Source organism: Ovis canadensis, chromosome 22 (assembly GCF_042477335.2).
Source record: "Ovis canadensis isolate MfBH-ARS-UI-01 breed Bighorn chromosome 22, ARS-UI_OviCan_v2, whole genome shotgun sequence".
Classification (NCBI taxonomy): Eukaryota; Metazoa; Chordata; class Mammalia; order Artiodactyla; family Bovidae; genus Ovis; species Ovis canadensis.
In genome coordinates, this window is record NC_091266.1 from 35,199,258 (window position 1) to 35,219,584 (window position 20,327).

At 40.5% G+C, this 20,327-nt stretch overlaps 1 protein-coding gene across 2 annotated transcripts in view; it reads right to left on the reverse strand.

Moving 5' to 3' along the window:
* The window catches only part of HPSE2 (heparanase 2 (inactive)), a 690,397-nt gene that overhangs the window by 151,012 nt on the left and 519,058 nt on the right, over window positions 1–20,327 (reverse strand). For both annotated transcript variants that reach the window (XM_069567227.1, XM_069567226.1), the window contains one exon: window positions 12,556–12,649. In XM_069567227.1, coding sequence (XP_069423328.1) covers window positions 12,556–12,649 — 94 coding nt within the window. The remainder of the gene's footprint in view (window positions 1–12,555; window positions 12,650–20,327) is intronic.

The window sequence follows — 20,327 nt, forward strand, 5'->3', positions numbered from 1 at the left end:
CAGGTCAGGTGGTCTGAAGGCATGTTAAACATGGTGAAATGGTGATGGGAACAACTGATATGGGATATGACACCAACTGCTTTATTTAACTTGATATCTAAGACCCTTCATAACCACCCCTTAGCTGCCTCTTCTCCTCTCCCTCCCCATAAGACGTGAGGTTCACCACACAATGGACTCACTGTTTTTCAACTACATGATCTTTTAGTATTTCACTGATCACTTTCTCCCTTACTCATTCCTCACCCATGTTGTCTGAGACATTGTTTTTTCCATGGCTTATTTCTAATGTGATCTCATTTGTGAAACTTCTCTCAAAACTTCAGGATATTAATTCTCTCCTCTGGCCTCCAAAGGAGAAGGCAATGGCACCCCCCTCCAGTACTCTCGCCTGGAAAATCCCGTGGGCAGAGGAGCCTGGTAGGCTGCAGTCCATGGGGTCGCTAAGAGTTGGACACGACTGAGCGACTTCACTTTGATTTTCACTTTCATGCGTTGGAGAAGGAAATGGCAACCCACTCCAGTGTTCTTGCCTGGAGAATCCCAGGGGCGGGGGAGTCTGGTGGGCTGCCATCTGTGGGGTCGCACAGAGTCGGACACGACTGGAGTGACTCAGCAGCAGCATCAGGAGCAGCTGGCCTCCAAAGCTCTTTGAATCTATCACTATCCTTGACCTTATTATACTGAGTTGTAAATTTCTGTTTGCCTAGCCATCCTTCACTATAAGCAGCTTGAGAAAGCCATATTTTTTCCCATTTTGCATTCCTTGTCAGTCACTTTGCTTATTAAATACTTGTTAAATAATGAGACAATGAAGTAGTTTACTTGTTAATAAATGAGAGAGGTAATATTTTATGGAAATATTTATGGAAAGGCTGAGTATCAGCAAATATAACTAATAATTTCAGAACCATAAGAACAAACATTAAATTTTCACAGTTTCATCTCAGAACTCTGTTTACTTTCTAATTGAATTCTGTTGTTTGAGGAGACCAAGAAGCTTCTGGTTCACTAAACTGCCTCCATATTTAATATGTTCTTCTCAGGTAAGACAAGCTGAGCTATTCTGAGCTCAGTGATTCCAATATCTCATCACATTCTTTCTGATTTATTTCTTCTGTCTAATGTACTTCCTGTCAGTTTCATTAATTTTTTTCTATATAATTCTTTTTATCATCTCCCTGTTCCGGAGTGCTGTATTTGCCCATTTTCTTTTGGTATCAGATCAATTTTTAATTTGTGGCTTCTGTTTCTGTGTCATTTTTAGGATTTAAAATTGCATTCTCTGCTCTTGTTATCTCAAACCGCAGAAAAGCAATTGAGTGTAATTGCAGCTAAACATAAAATTAAAATAAGAAAATACACAAAAAGGAGAGTCACAGAGGAGACAAGGAAATTATGAGCATATGTAAGAAAATGAGGGAGAAAGTTTCCCAGTACCAAAGCAATGACTATGTTCAAGAATAAGCACTTGGTGGAGGGAAAGACTGGACAGCAGCTACCTGCACATCAATTACTCTTCTTCCCATCTCCAGTCCTTTTCTATGACTAACCAACCCCTCAGGCTTACTGGACTGTCTACCTACTGACAAGTCCTAAGTTTCAGCAGCCTCAGAGGTAAGTTCCTCTTGCCCAGGACAAACCCCCTGGAGGGGGAGATTTCCCCTCCTGGAGATTTCCCCACTTCCATGTGGAAATGTTAGACAGTCACCCCAAGCTGCCTTTTCCTCATGAAGAAGATTTTTGCTTCAAGGAGCAATTTGTTCTGAGGGCTAGTCCCTCAATATGTCCTTAATATACTCATTGCCTTCCACACAACAGGACCTCAACTATACACTGGCCCAAAACTGTGTACACAAAACAAATGAATGGAGTCCAGTGAATGAATGCAAATCACTCCCTGAAAATCCTTGTCCTCATCCACTCTCTAATATTGTGATAATATCATATATCACCTATTAACGTAGCACCCAACTTTTCATTCACCCCTCACTTCTAGAACACCCACCTCAGATTATATCAACTGACTGAGGTCAATCTGACATTCTCTCACCAAGAACATTCAGTATTCTTTTTAAAAAGGTGTCCTAATCCTTGGTGGTCAGGAATATAAATATTACATGGGTTACAAAACTAATGGTCAACATGCCTGGGAGATTCAGAATGGTGTATTGGATACAGTGTGGGCCTTGGAATTAGGAGTTCTAATTTTACTACTTAGCAAGTGTGGCCTTCAAAACACTTACTGGTTTCTTCAATGGACTGATAATATTTGATGTGCTCAGTGGATGGCATTTGTAACCTAAAAGGTAATACAATTACTATAGTTCTGTAAGTTGTTAATGCATTTTAATGGTTTTGAAATAAGAATGTTTTCCATCAAAAGAAACTAGCCAGCTGTTTACTCTCTCCCTCCAGCTATTATTAAATTTAAGGTTGCTGTTATTGTTCAGTCACTAAGTCATGTCCAACTCTTTGCGACCCCACAGATGGCAGCATGCCAGGCTTCCCTGTCCTTCACTACTTTCTGGAGTTTGCTTAAACTCATGTCATTGAGTCAGTGATGCCATCCATCTGTCTCATCCTCTGTCGTCCCCTTCTCTTGTCCTCAGTCTTTCCCAGCACCAGGGTTTTTTCCAATGAGTTGGCTCTTCGCATCAGGTGGCCAAAGTATTGAAGCTTCAACTTCAGCATCAGTCCTTCCAATGAATATTCAGGGTTGATTTCCTTTCGGATTGACTGGTTTGATCTCCTTGAAGTCTAAGGGACTCTCCAGAGTCTCCTCCAGCATCACAATTTGAAAGCATCAAATCTTTGGCACACAGCCTTCTTTATGGTACAGCTCTCACATCTATTCATGATCACTGGAAAAACCACAGCTTTGACTATAGGGACTTTCGTTGGCCAATTGATGTCTCTGTCTTTTAATATGCTGTCTAGGTCTGTCATAGCTTTTCTTCCAAGGAGCAAGTGCCTTTTAATTTCATGGCTGCAGTCACTGTCTGCAGTGATTTTGGAGCCCAAGAAAATAAAGTCTGTCACTGTTTCCACTTTTGCACATCTATTTGCCATGCAGTGATGGTACTGGTTGCCATGATGTTAGTTTTTTGAATGTTGAGTTTTAAGCCAGCTTTTTCACTCTTCTTTTCCACCCTTATCAAGAAGCTCTTTAGTTCCTATTTGCTTTCTGCCATGAGAATGGTATCATCTGCATATCTGAGGTTGTTGATATTTCTCCCAGAAATCTTGATTCCAGCTTGGGATTCATCCAGCCCACTATTTCACATGACGTACTATGCATAGAAGCCAAATAAGCAGGGTGACATATACAGCCTTGTCATACTCCTTTCCCAATTTTGAATGAGTCTGTTGTTCTATCACTGGTTCGAACTGTTGCTTCTTGACCTGCACACAGGTTTCTCAGGAGGTAGGTAAGGTGGTCTGGTAGTCCCATCACTTTAAGAATTTTCTACAGTTTGTTGTGTTCCACACAGTCAAATGCTTTCACATAATCAGTGAAGCAGAAGTAGATTTTTTTTTTTTAAATTCTCTTGCCTTTTCTATGATCCAACGTTAGTTATTCAGTCATGTCCAACTCTTTGTAACCCCATGGACTGTAGCCTGACAGGCTCCTCTGTCCATGGAATTCTCCAGGCAAGAATACTGGAGTGGGTTGTCATTCCCTTCTCCAGGGGATCTTCCTGACCAAGAGATTGAACCTGGGTCTTCTGCATGCAGGTAGGTTCTTTACCATCTGAGCCACCAGGAAAGCCTATGGATGTTGGCAATTTGTTCTCTTGTTCCTCTGCCTTTTCTAAACCCAGCTATTACATTTGGCAGTTCTTGGTTCAGATACTGTTGAAGTGTAGCTTGAAGGATTTTGAGCATTACTTTGCTAGCATGTGAAATAAATGCTATTGTACGGCAGTTTGAACTTTCTTTGGCATTGCCTTTCTTTGGGATTGAAATGAAAACTGCCATTTTTGACTGAAAAAGGACTCTATGGCTACTGCTGAGTTTTCCAAATTTGCTGGCATATTGAGTATAGCACTTTAACAGCATCGTGTTTTTGGATTTTAAATAGCTTAGCTGGAATTCTACCATTGTTTGTGTTTAAGAATCAAGGAAATATAGTTCACAGAATGACACTGAGCAAAACTTTGGAGCTTTTTTTGTGGTAAACATATCTTTCCAGCTAGATTCCCCTATTTATCATCAGTGTCTTATATCTGAAAGAGAAGAGTCAAAAGTTCCACTGGGTCATATTCTCCCATTTTCAGATGCATAGTCAAGTGGAGTCACAGATACCAAATTACTGGGAAGCTCATCAACTTTAGCTCCCCATTTCCCCAGGCCTCTGTTAAAGTCCTGGGCAGGGCCCTAGTAATTTGTTCATATGGTCAGATCTATTTCTAAAACATGCAAATTTGTTTTGTTTTCTTTTTCTTAAAGTGGTCCCCATTGTATAAGTTGCCAGCCCCATAAAACTTAGAATCACCCCTGGATGTCATATCAGTGTGGCACAGTTTGTGTTCAGGGTCCTCTCTCTCTTGAGTTCTCCCTTGGCCTGTATTTCTCTTCCGCTCTATCCAAACCTGCTCCTGGGAAGGACAAATACAATATGATGTCACGTATATGTGGAATCTAAATCATGACACAGATGAGCCTACCTGTAAACCAGAAGCAAAAGCACAGACAGAGAATAGATTGGTGTCTGCAAAGGGGTGGAGGCTGGGAGACAGATTCACTGGGGGTTTGGGATTAGTAGATGCACACTGCTATTTACAGAGTGCATTAACAACAAGGTCCTACTGTATAGCACAAGGAACTATTCAATATCCTGTGATAAACCATAATGGAAAAGAATATGAAAAAGAATGTATATATGTATAACTGAGTCACTTTGCTGGACAGCAGTAATTAACACATGGTAATTCAACTATATTTCAATAAAATATTTTAGTAAAATAAAATTATTACAGAGGAAATAACCTTGCTTTTGGAAAAGGATCATCTATTTTATATTAAGGCCTTAGTGTGACTTTAAATCAGTGTAGTTTACCTCTCCTCGGGTTATTTACATTCTGCTGCTGCTGCTGCTGCTAAGTCTCTCCAGTCGTGTCTGACTCTGTGCAACCCCATAGAAGGCAGCCCTCCAGGCTCCCCTGTCCCTGGGATTCTCCAGGCAAGAATACTGGAGTGGGTTGTCATTTCCCTCTCCAACGCATGAAAGTGAAAAGGGAAAGTGAAGTCGCTTCTCCCGTTAAAGTAGAATCAAAAATTATTTTTCTAAAGTAAAGTATCTGGCATTAGCAAACTGACTAAAATGTTACTCAGAGCCACAGAAACCTTTCTTTCAGCCTTAAAGACATACCCAGAGGAAACTCTCCTACTATGCCTACTATAGGCATAGCCCATTTGTGTGCTGTGTGTGTTAAGTCACTTCAGTCATGTCCAACTCTTTGTGACCCTATAGACTGTAGCCCACCAGGCTCCTCTGTCCATGGGATTCTCTGAGCAAGGATACTGGAGTGGGTTGCCATGCCCTCCTCCAGGGAATCTTCCTGATCCAGGGATCAAATCCGTGTCTCTTGCATTTCCTTCATTGGCAGGCAGGTTCTTTACCACTGGCACCACCTGGGAAGCCTCATAGTCCACTTATGGTTGCCTAAATCAATTTCTATCTATTCAACGCTATGCTACAAAATTAGTAGTGAATTAGATTCTTTTGGATTTGAATGGCAGAGATAGCATATCCGAATGTGATGAGACAAAGATTTACTTTGCTTCTTCCACACTTCTACCATTATTTTACTCTGTTCATTCACCTTCCCCTCCCTAACTGTCTCCCTCTAATATTGACTTAGAGCCTGCTAAGTGGTAGGTACTGTGGTAGGCACTGTGGTAGGCACTGGCACATTAAAACAAGCATTCCACATGGGCTTTCCTGGGGGCTCAGACAGTAAAGAATCTGCCTGCAATGTGGGAGACTCAGGTTGGATCCCTGAGTCAAGAAGATGCCCTGGAGATGGAAATGGTCATGACTGAGCAAATTAAAAGACACTTACTCCTTGGAAGGAAAGTTATGACAAACCTAGACAGCATATTAAAAAGCAGACACATTACTTTGCTAACAAAAGTCCGTCTAGTCAAGGCTATGGTTTTTCCAGTAGTCATGTATGGATGTGAGAGTTGGACTATAAAGAAAGCTGAGTACCGACAACTTGATGCTTTTGAACTGTGGTGCTGGAAATGACTCTCGAGAGTCCCCTGCAAGGAGATCCAACCAGTCCATCCTAAAGGAAATCAGTCCTGAATATTCATTGGGAGGACTGATGTGAAGCTGAAACTCCAATTCTTTGGCCACCTGATGTGAAGAACTGACTCATTTGAAAAGACCCTGATGCTGGGAAAGACTGAAGGTGAGAGGAGAAGGAGACAGCAGAGGATGAGATGGCTGGATGGCATCACCAACTCAATGGGCATGAGTTTGAGTAAACTCCGGGAGTTGGTGATGGACAGAGAGGCCTGGCTTGCTGCAATCCATGAGGTCACAAGGAGTTGGACATGACTGAGCAATTGAACTGAACTGAACTGAGCAAATATATATAGATTATTGAATGAATCAATCAATACATCAATCAATCAAACACTGATTTTTTCCAGTGGTAAAACTACTGTTCTTAACCAACTAGTGTGTTTTCATTTTCGGTTTTCTTCGTTAGAGAAGGTTAACATTGTCATTGTCCTCATTTTCCTTTAATTGTGCATCTAGTTATTCTATGATCCTTAAGAGTAACTATTATTCTTCTACTCTCCTCCCCTTTGATATACTTTGATATGACTAGTAGGTAAACCAGAGATTGATTGAGAAAAAAGTTTCTTTTTAAATCTGTTCATTACTTCCAAAGGATTAAGTACTTCTCTGCCTTACCTACGTCCATGATCCTGCCACTAAGATATATTGGGAAAAGTGCTATAATGTTACTGTACCTATTAAGATTTCAAAAGAATTACTCTTTATTATTATAAGCAATCATAAATAATGATGATATTAACAAAAAATATTGGCTTCCTTAATATCTGAAATTTCCCTTCCTCTACAAACTACAGTAGATATATCCCACCATGGGCTCCTGTAGCACCCTAAATTCCACTGTTATATGAGTCATTGAATCTTACTATCATTGTTTGTTTCATTAACTATTTTCCCACTAGACTATAAAGTCTGTGAGTATAACCACCATATCCTTCTTGCTCATTGTTCTATCCTCAGGAGTTTGGAATACACAAGAATGTTATAAATAGTTTATAAATGAAGGAAGGAAGGGAAGAAAGAAGAAAGAGAGGAGGGAAGGAAATTTTCAAATATTAGGGAAGCCAATTGTTCAGTTTATTTAGTATTCAAAATGCAATCACAAGGACAGTATTTTTGAAAATACTTCCCTTATGACTGGGATTTTACCAACTCCTTCCTGTGCTTATTGAAATGCTGAAAATAATATCAAAAAGTGTTATTTCCTCCTCTGATTCCTCTAGGAAATGAAGACACAAATCATAGAGTCCAAGTGACTTGAGCCAAAATGGTTCACCTTGGTTCTTACGTTATTGTTTTGGAGTCTGCCCAGCTATCCGCACTATACCATCTGCACTGTATCCTAAACATCTCTCACTTTCCCTTCGGACTATTGGCTGCATTGTGAGATTCCCAACTCTTTCCCTTGACTCATCTCTCAAAGTACAGGCAATTATTCTCATTCTAATCAAAAGGAGCGAGTGAGTGAATCACCCAAACGAATGGATTGTCCAAACACTGTCTCTGTTTGATTTTCAAATGCATCATGTAGGTTTTCATATAACCAGAATTCACCCACTGCTCAGAAAACGAAACATTCTTAAGTGGCAGTCCAAATTTGGAAACCACAGCTGTTTTTAGCAATTGAGTCACTGTCTTTCAGGTGCCAAAAATATCACCTATCATATTCTCCAGGGTTCAAAGAAAGAGGAAAGAGGAAGAAAGCAAAGAACAAGTTGAGAATAAAGGTAACATGAAGCTTCTCCAGTAAAATGAATTGTTATTAAAAAACAACCATAATAACTGAAACAACAATAATTATGGCAATAAGAACTACCATTCACTAGCAATGAACAAATCAGGGTCTCATGTGATCTTCCTAATCTCCTTAAGAGGGAAAGAGAATAGTACAATGGTCGCTATCAAGTACTGGTTCCAGGAACTGTTGTGGATATCAAAATCTGCAGTTGCTTAAGTCCCATATACAAAATGGTGTAGTGTTTGTATAATAACCTATGCACATTCTTCCATGTATTGTACTTTAAATCATCTCTAGATTACTTATAATACCTAATACAATGAAAATGCTAGGTAAATAGTTGCCAGTACCTGGCAAATTCAAGTTTTGCTTTTTGTAACCTAAAATGTTTTTTTCTGGAATATTTTCAATCAGTGTTTGGTTGAATTCACAGATGCAGAACACACAGATACAGATAGAGAGAGCTGTGTTCTTAGCAACCTCATTTTACAAGTGAAGAAACAAAATCGGAAAGGTTAAGTGAATGGCTGAGGGTCATACAACCCAAGCCACTAGACTTCAAATCCTGTGTCCTGTCTCTTCTTCAAACAGCCTCACCACTGTTTTATATAAACCAACCTTGCATGAATTTGTTTGGGTAGGAAATCTACCCTTTTTCCACTACTAGTACCTAAGGAGAGATCATTAAGATGTCTCTGAACTTCTCAAAATAAAAAAGAAACAGAGATTCCATTTCCAGCTTTTGGATGAGAGTTCCATGTATATACCTGATAAAATGTTTACTTGGTCTGTCTCCAAGCTGATTGGGGCCGGGGGTAGGGGGGGGTGGGGTGGGGTGGGGTGGTGGTGGTGCCTCGCAACAAAGAACTTTGATCACTCTGCCCCAGACTGTACCCTAGTATCAAATTTCCAAAACTCCCATTCCACCCACAGGGGATTTCAGGAACAGCAAAAGTAACTTTTCAACTGACAAATCTTGATGACTCTTCTCTGGTCTTCTAGCCTTCATCTCCCCAAATCAGGCCAGTATCTAATATATCCCTTGCTGTGGTGAAAGACTCCCCTTCTCAAGGCCCTAACAACTGGGTCCAGGTTACTGTAGCCAGTAGAAGGTCTATCCTATGAATCAAACCTTGAATCTGTGGTCTAGCAGCAAGCCTAGCAGATACTCATTTAAGACAATCTCTGGCAAGAGCTTTATAAAAGAGATTTGGGAAAAGAAAACCAGTCAGAGAGAGAACTGAATGGGCTACTAAATAAAACAAGGAGGATGAAACTTTGGCAGACAGTATTTTCCCAAAGTAACTGAAAAAATGTTTCTGGTCTTATATGCCCTTCCAGAACCTCGTCACTCCCTTATCAAGGTTTATTTCCCTCTTCTCTTAAATCCCTAAGGGTCTTGGTGACTGTCTTAATGAATCGACTATGGTTGAAGCAATGCCCTGTGACTTTTGAGGATAGGTAGAAAAGTTAATCGGAGAAGGCAATGGCACCCCACTCCAGTACTCTTGCCTGGGAAATCCCATGGACGGAGAAGCCTCGTAGGCTACAGTCCATGGGGTCGCGAAAAGTCGGACACGACTGAGTGACTTCACTTTCCCTTTTCACTTTCATGCATTGGAGAAGGAAATGGCAACCCACTCCAGTGTTCTTGCCTGGAGCCTGGTGGGCTTCCGTCTATGGGGTCTCACAGAGTCGGACACGACTGATGCGACTTAGCAGCAGCAGCAGCAGAAAAGTTAATAGAGCTTCCACCTGACTCACTCTCTTGGGCATCTGACTTTAAAACCTTGAGAGGAAGTCCAAGGCTACACGGAGAGGTATTCTGGTTATCAGCCCCACAAAGGTGATAGTTGACAACTGATATCAACTTTCAGAGTGAATAAGTCTTCTGATGATTCCAGTCACTGGCCTTTGAATTAGCCTCGCCTTCACGTTTTCCAGCTGAAACTAATGGAGCAAAGAAAAGCCATCCTATGGGAATTCCTGACCCATAGAATTCATGGTCATAATAAATGATCGTTTTAAGTCACTAAGTTTGGAGATAATTTATTGCATAGCAAGACACAACCAGAACAGAAACATAAGCCTGAGGGGACTGCTGAGTATTTTGTATTTGCCAGAGCCAAAAGGTGGCTCCAGGCCCTACTGCTAATTCCATCTACCCCCTGCCAGGTGCCTTCTGTATATATAGGCCATTTCTCTTCGAGGTTCCACTGCTCCTTTCTGCAATCACACTTGGCTTTCCTTTTCTGTGTCCATCAGACATGTTTTTAAAGATCTGAATTTCAACTGTGCCCAGAGTTTGAGACCGTTTCCTTAAGTTTCTTCAGCCTTGCCTGGACAAATCAGGAAGTGAGTTTAGCCTCTTATTTCAGTCTCTGAACATTCTGTGATGGTGAAGGAATATTCAGTGGTGGAGAGTAGTAAGTAGTGGGGAGAAAGAGGAGAATCTAACTCCTGACTCATTTGTCTTGGTTTTGACCTAGTTCTACTTAAAGAATTACATGAACACAGTTAGAACCTTCGCTCACAGTGCCATGACACCCCTGAATCATTTTACTTCTAGTGATAATCCTTTGATCAGGTTGCTAGACTCAAAGCTGGAAAAACTAAAAATATAACAGCTTGTTATGTTGAACACTATTGCAATACAAAAACTTAGAATAGTACCTGGAACACAGTGAACAGTAAATATCCATTGAATGAAAGGATGAACAAGTGAATAAACGAAATAAATTTTCTCCCCTGTTTTTAGAGACTAATAACTAATACTGGATTAGCATAATGTTGTTAGAAAACTCTAGACTTTAATAGGTTGCCATTCTACTCCATTAGGTAATATGTTTTTCAGCTTGCTCAAAGTATTAAACCTTGAAACTGTACAGTTCATCAAGGGCAAAGACCATGTCTCATTCGATTTTGTATCCTCAGCAGCTGGCACTATGCCTGCTACTTGCTAAAAGCTCAGTAAATAGTAGTTAAATATTAAAAACTAAGTGAATGTCAAGCAGAGATGGACAGAAATTTCAAATCATTTAGTTCTCCTAGACGTTTCCTACTAGGAGACAGTGACAGATAAGGGTGCTGGTCAACACATCTGATCCCCAGAGGGATCAGACTGGGATGTAGAAATTCAGAAGTCCTGAGGCCTCACAGCTTCTAAAGACTCAAAGGATTATTTATAATCTGAGTATGACATTAAGTGCTTTTCTATGATTGCTCCAAATAGTATTTTCTTACACAACTAATTTTATAATGAGCCATTTGTTTATTTACCCATTCATTTATTCATCCATCCCATATATTGGCCATGCCATGGCTTGCAGGATCTTAGTTCTTGGACCAGGGATTGAATCCAAACCCTTGGTACTGAAAGCATGGATTCCTAACCACTGGACTATCAGGGAACTTCCCCCATTCACCCCATACTAGTGGGGGCCTACCTTTTTTTTTTTTTTTGCAAAGATGTATTTAATCTGCCCAAGAGGAAGTTGAATGTTTGAAAGGTCTTTATTCCCTGGAAAGGGCTTCCCTTGTGGCTCAGCTGGTAAAGAATCCACCTGCAATGCAGGAGACCTGGTTTTGATCTTTAGGTTAGGAAGATCCCCTGGAGAAGGGAAAGGCTACCCACTCCAGTATTTTTGCCTGGAGAATTCCATGGACTGTATAGTCCTTGAGGTTGCAAAGAGTCTGACATGACTGAGCGACTTTCACCTTCACTTTTCCTTGGAAAAGTACCTGACTAGGAAACTAAAGAAAGATGAGTTACTATTTTGTAGAGGCAGACGGAAATTGTAGACATAAAACCCTCACAATTTAGACTTAACTAATCTAGTGTATTGCAAAATGTGATCTGCATTGGGTAGAATTACTTGACAGATGACTATTAAAAGGCAGAGATGTCTGGGATCCATTCCAGACACACTAAGTCAAAACATCAGAAGTGAGAGTGGAAATTTTACAAGCAGCCTCTAGTGATTTTCATTTTACTCAAGTTTGAGAACTACTGACCACAGGTTTCTTACTAATATGATCTACATGTGATTGCTTAATTTAATCTATGTCTACAAAAGTAAGATGTTACTTGGCTGATTCTAAGATGCCTAGGAGTACTGTACATGTGGCTCAAAATTGCCAATACCCTAGACCACAATTCCATTAAATGAATGTAATCATCCTCTCCTTAAATTAATCCAAAATAAACTTTTGCAAAAAGAAAGTAAACCTATCCTTCCCTTAAGAAACTCACAATTTAGAAGCAAACTATTACAAAGTATTTGTTATTAAATATAGGAGCTTTTAAACCTGGATATAGCACATTCAAACCCTTCTCAATCGAAAAACAATAAATAACAATCATCAACTGTGAGAGGTGGCTCGTGACCATGCAGTTCTAGACTGTGCTATCCACAGTGCTACCATCCAGCTGGAACCCGGTGACCTGCCCTTGCCTTACTCCCAAACTCTCTCCTCTTCTTCCCCAGAGATTTTTACTCACTTTCTGAATTTTCCTAATCTGGTCAGAGAGTGTGTCTAACAGGCGAGTTTTCAGGAAGTCCATCACCTTGACCACCCGGCCATCAATGTAGCAACTGGAATAAAAATAAAATAAGAATCAGGTAAAATCTCAAGCAGGAGATTACAAATATATTTCTTTAGCCAGAGGTCTCTGGTGCCTGAGAAACAGCAGCCCAGGGTTCACTTGAGCTTTTCCATTCAAAAAAGTTTGGATCCTGCATACTTTTCAAACAAAAATAAACATCTTATCCTCTTTATTTTTACCTCCATTTGTGGGCTAATACTGTGATTTTTTTTCAGCCTTTGTCCATTGAAACTGCATTTATTGCTCTATAGGAACTGATAGGAATCCATAACATGAATTGGGTAATGGGGAAAAGCTTACTTTGTTGCCCCCATAGGGAAAGTAATTTAACATCCCTTCCATACCATCCTTACTCCCACTTTAAAATAATATAGGTATGTGAGAGGTTTGCAAGACTACTCAAACATTTTGAAAGGTTTCCACATCTTTAAATAAGAGAACACCAACCACAAAAAATCAGATTTAGTGCAGTGAGTGAGTCACAAAAATTTCATCTCCAGTTCACTACAAAATACCTTGTAGTCAACCTCCTTCTATCTCTACAATAAATGAATGGATATGAATAAACAAACAAGACAGACTAAAGTCCAGGTGCCCTATCCTAAAATAGCAACATCTGGCACTCCTCAGTGTGGCAGTGTCCCTGGTTCTGTTAGATGGCTTAAGTGAAACATCAAGTTGTGCTGACACTACACTGTTAACATTCAACCAAAACAAGTCCATCCGACCTTGTGTGGACTCTCTGAGAATTCTTACCCTGAAGACTAAGCCTAAGGTTAAGTGACCTTCATTATCTTAAACCTCCCAATATTCCTCTTTGCAAAATTTCAAATTAAATCAATTTAATTTAAGTCAAAACTTATGACTCCTGGGTGCCTTTTCCAATCTACTTAGGTTTCCTTGGTTGATGAATAATGATAGACTATGCCATTTTTAGTTAGTCACCAACCTCTCAGTACATGTTATAGAACCATGTGAAAATCCTTTGTAACCTTAAATTGCCATTCTAATACGTGACGTAGTGGAATGGTTAAAATTCCTTGTAATCACACTTTGAACCAGGTGCTCTGGTTGCAGTGTGGGTGGTAGCTGAGTGCCTCCCATTCAGCCTTCCCCTTGGCCTCCCTCACCACGTCACACATTTCCACAGACTCTAATGTTTAAATCATTGGTATAATGGAAAGAGTCCAAGTTTTGGAGCCAGAGATATCTGAATTCAAATTCCATATCAGATATTTACTATCTATATGATCTTGGACAGCATGCCTGGCCTTTATGGGCCTCAGTTTTCTTATTCATAAAAGAAGGTAACCTATTTGCCTCCCAGGATTATTTGAAGATTAAGCAGATAAACCTAAAGTATCTGGCATACAGTAAGCATTCAACAACTTTTAGCTCTTTCTGATTTCTCTAAATTTTCAGCTCACAAAGATGGAGTCATAAACAATAGGAGACTGACTAAATTACATGTGTATAGAATTCTAAGAGTGAGATTGTTGTGGCAAAGGGTACATGCTTTTGAAAATTTGGGTGGTTACTTATATTAGGGAATAAAACAAACCAATGACAGGACCTTTCACCTCATTCCTGGTACTAGATGCTAGACTCAGATCCAATAAACATTTACTATGTGTAACACACAGAGCTGGCAATGTCCATATCCATCACCTCACAACTCTATTAGTACTCCACTGTCAGCACCTCCAATTGTTTTTAAGTTGTGATTAGACAGCTTACTACCTGAAAGCTAGGCATATGAAAACACTGCAGGGTTTAAATAAAAAAATTCGTGCAATGTTAATATAACACATAATGAAGGACATAAATATTTGTATTATATTACATAATGACTATGTGTATGTTAAAAATGTACTGTAATTAGTATTCTTTTATGTTTTGATCAAATACATTATAGTTGCCTCTTTTTTCTTTGTTAGCTCCCAGCAACTATTTTAAACATCAGAAATATAAGTTTTGCTGGCAGCACATATAGTTTAATTCTCCTTGAGATAAAAGTGCCAGATGTACTCTTTCAATGTGTAGGATTCCCTGTGAACACGCATCCTACCCCACACAGTCCATGACCCACGCTTGAGGGGCCTCACTCTTCCCCTGCTTCCTCTGGTCACTTTTCTCAAGCACACAAAACTTAAAGCCTTGGTTTAAGCTCAGCGTTGCCATATACTACCTATATGATACTAGGCTTCCCCTTCTTTAAAATTGGTTTAAAAAGAACCCAAACATATATTTTCACAGGGTTACTGTACCCTGTGAATAAAAATCAGGGGGAATGCTGAGAACAGAACATGGCACACGGAAGGTATTCAATAACCAAATCTGTCCTCCAGGTTACTTAAATATCCAAGGTGGTAGCAACCCAAACTAAAAAGCCATGGGACGGGTTGAGCAGGGAAACGCCTATCTGGAGAAAGACACTGTTCATCCACTGTAGGATCTGGAATGAGGGTATTATGGAGGAGCAAAAACAAACTCTGGATTTCCAGTAGGTGGGCAGGAAGAGAGAAAGAAAGAGAGAGAGAGAATGAAATGGGGAGGGCTATGATTATGCTGCAAAAGTCTGGAGTCTGAAAAGATCTTAGTAGTCATGTGGTCTAAAGTAGGTAAGCCAGTGACAACATCCCTGAGAGTGATTATCTGGGACAGGGAATCGACTCTCATACCCTACTAGTACGGATCCACAGTAGCACAGCTCGAACCCAGGAAAGGTTCTTCTACCATGGGTCTAAAATTGGCTTCCTCTTACTGTTCACTCAACAGCTGTTTTCTTGGACCTAGGAATAGTCCAGCTCCTCCTTCATGTGACATGTTGGGGAGGAATTCCAGTAAAAACTTTAGCTTAAGCTTTTTAGAGCCTATTCTTGGCCCCACTCTTAACCTAACAAGCTGGATTCAATCATTCTCAGTTGGTCTCAGGCTATCCTGAGGGCCATGAATTAGACGAGAGCCTAGAGAATTCTAGGCAGGAAACCAGTGTGACAAGGTTATCTTATCTCAACAGTGCAGGCAAGAAGGAATCTGAGTCTAAGTAAGGGAGGTCACAGAAAAAGTAAAAGTGAGAGCCTGTGAAGAAAGAACTAATAAAATGAAGCTGTAGAATGTAGGAGAGATGGGAAGGGAGTCAGTGACGATCGTGACCTTATGAGAGAGAATGTCTTAGAGGACACTGGTGCCAAGGACATGTCAGCTAGTCAGACTAGGTTTTAGGTTTGTCAAAGGAGAGAAATTATTCTGCCTGAGATATCAAAGACACAGAGAATATCGAGAGAAAACAGTTCCTTGGAGGTATGTGAAGTCAGCATAGAGAAAAGCTGAGAGAGAAAATGCTGACCTCGCTGTTTTCTTGTCTTCAGTTTGTAAATAATGAATGAAGTCATGGCCATAGATGAGCTCTCTCAGAGAATCAGAGAAGTTAACAGAGATGGGAGACCCTCTAAAAGCTTCTCAGTTGTGGCCCTGAACATTACCTCTGTCTTTGGCCTGAGTAAGAGTCCCTTCCCCAGCCTAACCATCACAGTGTCTTTTAAATAAGAGCAGTCTGAGTCAGATTCACATCTGGATGCCAAAGGAATCCCATATTACCATGAAGTTTCACCAACTCTCATTTGCAAACATAAATCCACATTTATATTGTACTATGGAAATAAGAACTTTCAATTCAATTCAGTGGCTGAGCTGTGTCCAACTCTTTGCAACCCCAAGAACTGCAGCATGCCAGGCCTCCCTGTCCATCACCAACTCCCAGAGTTTACTCAAACTCATGCCCATTGAGTCGGTGATGCCATCCAACCATCTCATCCTCTGTCGTCCCCTTCTCCTCCTGCCTTTAATCTTTCCCAGCATCAGGGTCTTTTCAAGTGAGTCAGCTCTTCTCATCAGGTAGCCAAAGAATTGGAGTTTCAGCTTCAGCATCAGTCCTTCCAATGAACACCCAGGACTGATCTCCTTTAGGATGGACTGGTTGGATCTCCATGCAGTCCAAGGATCTCTTAAGAGTCTTCTCCAACACCATAGTTCAAAAGCATCAGTTCTTAGGTGCTCAGCATTTTTTATAGTCCAGCTTTCACATCCATACGTGACTACTGGAAAAACAGTAGCCTTGACTAGACGGACCTTTTTTGACAAAGTAATGTCTCTGCTTTTGAATATGCTGTCTAGGTTGATCATAACTTTCCTTCCAAGGAGTAAGCGTCTTTTAATTTCCATGGCTGCAATCACCATCTGCAGTGATTTTGGAGCCCAGAAAAATAAAGTCAGGCACTGTTTCCCCATCTATTTGCCAATAAGAACTCTGGTCCTACAGAATTTAGTATTCTGTTTTAAGAGAGGAGACAATTGAACCATAGGTATGAGTTAATGAATACCTGAGCCTTTTTCTTGGGTACCCTGGGACAACTAGCTTGCTGCACTTTATATATGTGAAGCTTCTTAGAAAACATTCAGTGTTAGCAGTTTGTAGTTATTTGAAAAATGTTGCCTATTCCAGAGATTTGGCTCTCTATAGTGGCTGCCTATGATAAAGGGCTCAATATATCAGTTAGATTTGGACATAAGAGTCTATGATAACCACTTGGAAAGAATAAATTGTTAAAAATGGAAAAGATGGTGATTTCTAATCAAGACTGGGTAAGTGGAAGTGGGACTGGATTCCAGCTGACTGTCCAGTGATGGGGGCAACTCTCTGTGCTTTCCTCTGTCCTCCCAACTGGGAGGGTAAAGACGATTCTGAGCTGCCAAGGTTTCTTCTCAAGAGTTAACTAGCTTAGTGACAGCTACAAAGGCACCAGAGGACCAAACAAAATCAGAGAGGAAAGGAAGGGAAAGACAGAGGAAGGGAATCTGCCAGTAAGATGTGCTTTGGCATCTTCCACACAAACCTGGCAGGATGGTTGGTTCTAGAAATGCTTAGACAGATAATTTTAGGTCCTCCTCTAAATCATAGCCCTCCTCTAAGCTCTCTTGAAATCTCAGCATCTCTTAGGATCACACCACAAATGGCTGAGCTATTCAACTAAAAGCTGAAGCAAGGAGAGGCTGTGCAGAAATACCCTTTACGTGAACTATTACTACAAACACAATGGGCTTGAAACCATTCTGTGGACAATGGTGTGGACATGGACAAAGAGCCTGTCTGGCTCAGTACCAGTGACCATCACCCCTTCCTCTGCTGGCCTCCAGATCGGCAGCTCATGCCAAGCACATACCTGGGAAGGTAGCAAAGATGACAGAGTATACAAAGTAATTGGAACTACTTACCAATTCATTCACCAACTCTCTTGCTCTCTTTTGTTCTAGATTTTATTTTTAGTTTAATGCTTTTTATCTTATCTAAAAGTCTGCCCTTTATCTGTTTTTTACAAAAGAAACAAGTGCTCATTATAGACAAAATAGGAAATGCACATAAAATTAAAAGATGAAAATGAAAAATCACTGGTAAGTCCAACACCTAGAGAAACTCATTGTTAACATTTTGACTTGTACCCTTTCAGACTTTTCATAGTAAATATACATAAAATTTCCCATAATTAGTTATTTTAAAAACTTACTCCAGATCCTATTCCACTAGCATATAAAATTGTCCCAGTTGATTCTCAAGAAGCCAGTATCACAGAGATTCAAACAAATATTAGAGACTCCAGATGAGATCATCTTATTCTTATTTCTATTCCATTCTGGCCAGATAGGGATCCTCTGCCAGGAGCAGGTCTCATCTCCTTTTTGCTTTGCTTAACCCTGAGTCCCCTTCCCCCTTTCTAGGCCTCTAGATTTAGTCTTCAGGATTGTACTCCAATTAGCCACTTATGCCCATTAGCCTCTTAAAACATTTAATGAGGAGAGCTTGTTGGCTCCAGGGGCAGCTGGTTTTGTTTACCTGGCTCTTTACTTTAAAAGGAAAAACCTTTGCCCCTTATTATCTGACCTCTTCTTTTATTTCAGGTAATTGCATTAGTGCTGGCTTTCCAAAGCTCAGGAATTTCCGGACCTATTCTGCTGCCTGCTGCTTTCAGGGAGGAGGGGCTGTCTACTCAGAGTTCTAACACCCTGGCTCCTGCCTTGGCAGGTAAAGCCATAAAACTGGGGCCTTCCCCACTGGATGGGAGAGAAGTTTGGATAATCACTAGAACAACCCTATTGACCTATAAAAGCTATTCTGACACCTTGAAGTCAAACACTGGAGAGGCTGATGCTAGACTCTCCAAAGCTTTATAAATTGTTATCTTCCCCTCCTCCAAGGGCCTCCCTCTGGGTTCCTACTGAGCACATTCTCATATTTACCTTTGGTTTGCTTTCTGAGGCTGCACTATTCTTGATCTTCTTTGCTGTGTGTCAACATTATTATCTTGTGTTCAGAACTACTTTGAGAAGTAGAGCTTGGATGAAATAAATGCTGTTAGGGAAAAAAAGGTCCTGTGAAATGTAGGTGTCTTTTGGCTTTCTTCAACCAGTTCTTATATTATCTATAAAGGAGTCACCCAACTGCCTGAAGGGTTGTAGTACAGGAATTTCAGAGTTTGGTAAAATGTTATCATTGAAAAATTATACAAGTACCAGTCAAGGTGGCAGGCAATCCCTCAGGCACATAACGGGTACTCAAAAGATATATTTAATGAAAGCATGGGTATCTGTATAATCTAACCCACAATTCACCAAAAGAGTGGGCCTGAGTCTTGAGTACAGTCACAAGGGCCTAATTTTCTTGAACTTTTCTCTCTCCTAATTCCTTGCACACTTTGGGTCCTGAGCTTCAAGCCCTAATCATTCTCCCCAGTGAACACAATGCATGTGGAGAGACACATTGTCTTGGCAGGGACTCAAACAGCTGGCCCTTGATCCCAGCAGCCTAAGGAGAGCTCCAGGGGAGCAGGGAAGGAGAGGGAAAGGAAAGCCATCTGCAGAGTGCTCTGAGGGGGGCGACTCTGGGAATTTTCAGAGTAGTAGCATGTGATGGCACCAAAAGTGTGAGCAGGGGTGTATCCGTGTGCTTTGAGTCTGAAATGTAAACAGTTTGTGGGACCCTCTTTAAGAAAAGGGAATCAGAAGTGCAAAACACAAAATTAGGTACAAAAGCAAACATTTGTTTAGAATGACAAAATAAATCACAACAAACTCCCAGAAACTTCTTTCAAATCCCTCTTTTTCTGAGCCATCTTTACGCAATTTACCAGAAATGTTTACACAGCAATGCTTTCCCCTCACCACCTAGAACATCCTACAGTTCTGAGCAACTCCCGGCATTCCTAGGAATCAGTGCAAGGGAAGGGCTTGAAGCTTAAGTCATTAGCTTCCTGGTCAGTTTAACTGTGAGTCATTAATAATAGGATTGGCAGGATCTAAGTTACTAGAATCTAACCATCTATGTGCAGTATTTATTTTCATTCAGTGTTTGTAAACTGGGAGCTTATACAGTTACCACAATCTTTTCCTGACCTCTTTTCACATAAGTGCCATTGTAGCTGAATAGCACAACTAACCTGACTATAATTAGTGCATTACTAACTAGGAAAACATAGAAAGGAGAATGAGGAAGGGAGGAGCCATATATGTATTCCTTTTTTTTGCTAGCTATTTTACATATGGTGTCTCATTTAACCTCCTGAACACACACTGTTTTGCAGATTATAACCTGTGGCTCAAAGATGGATAAGAAT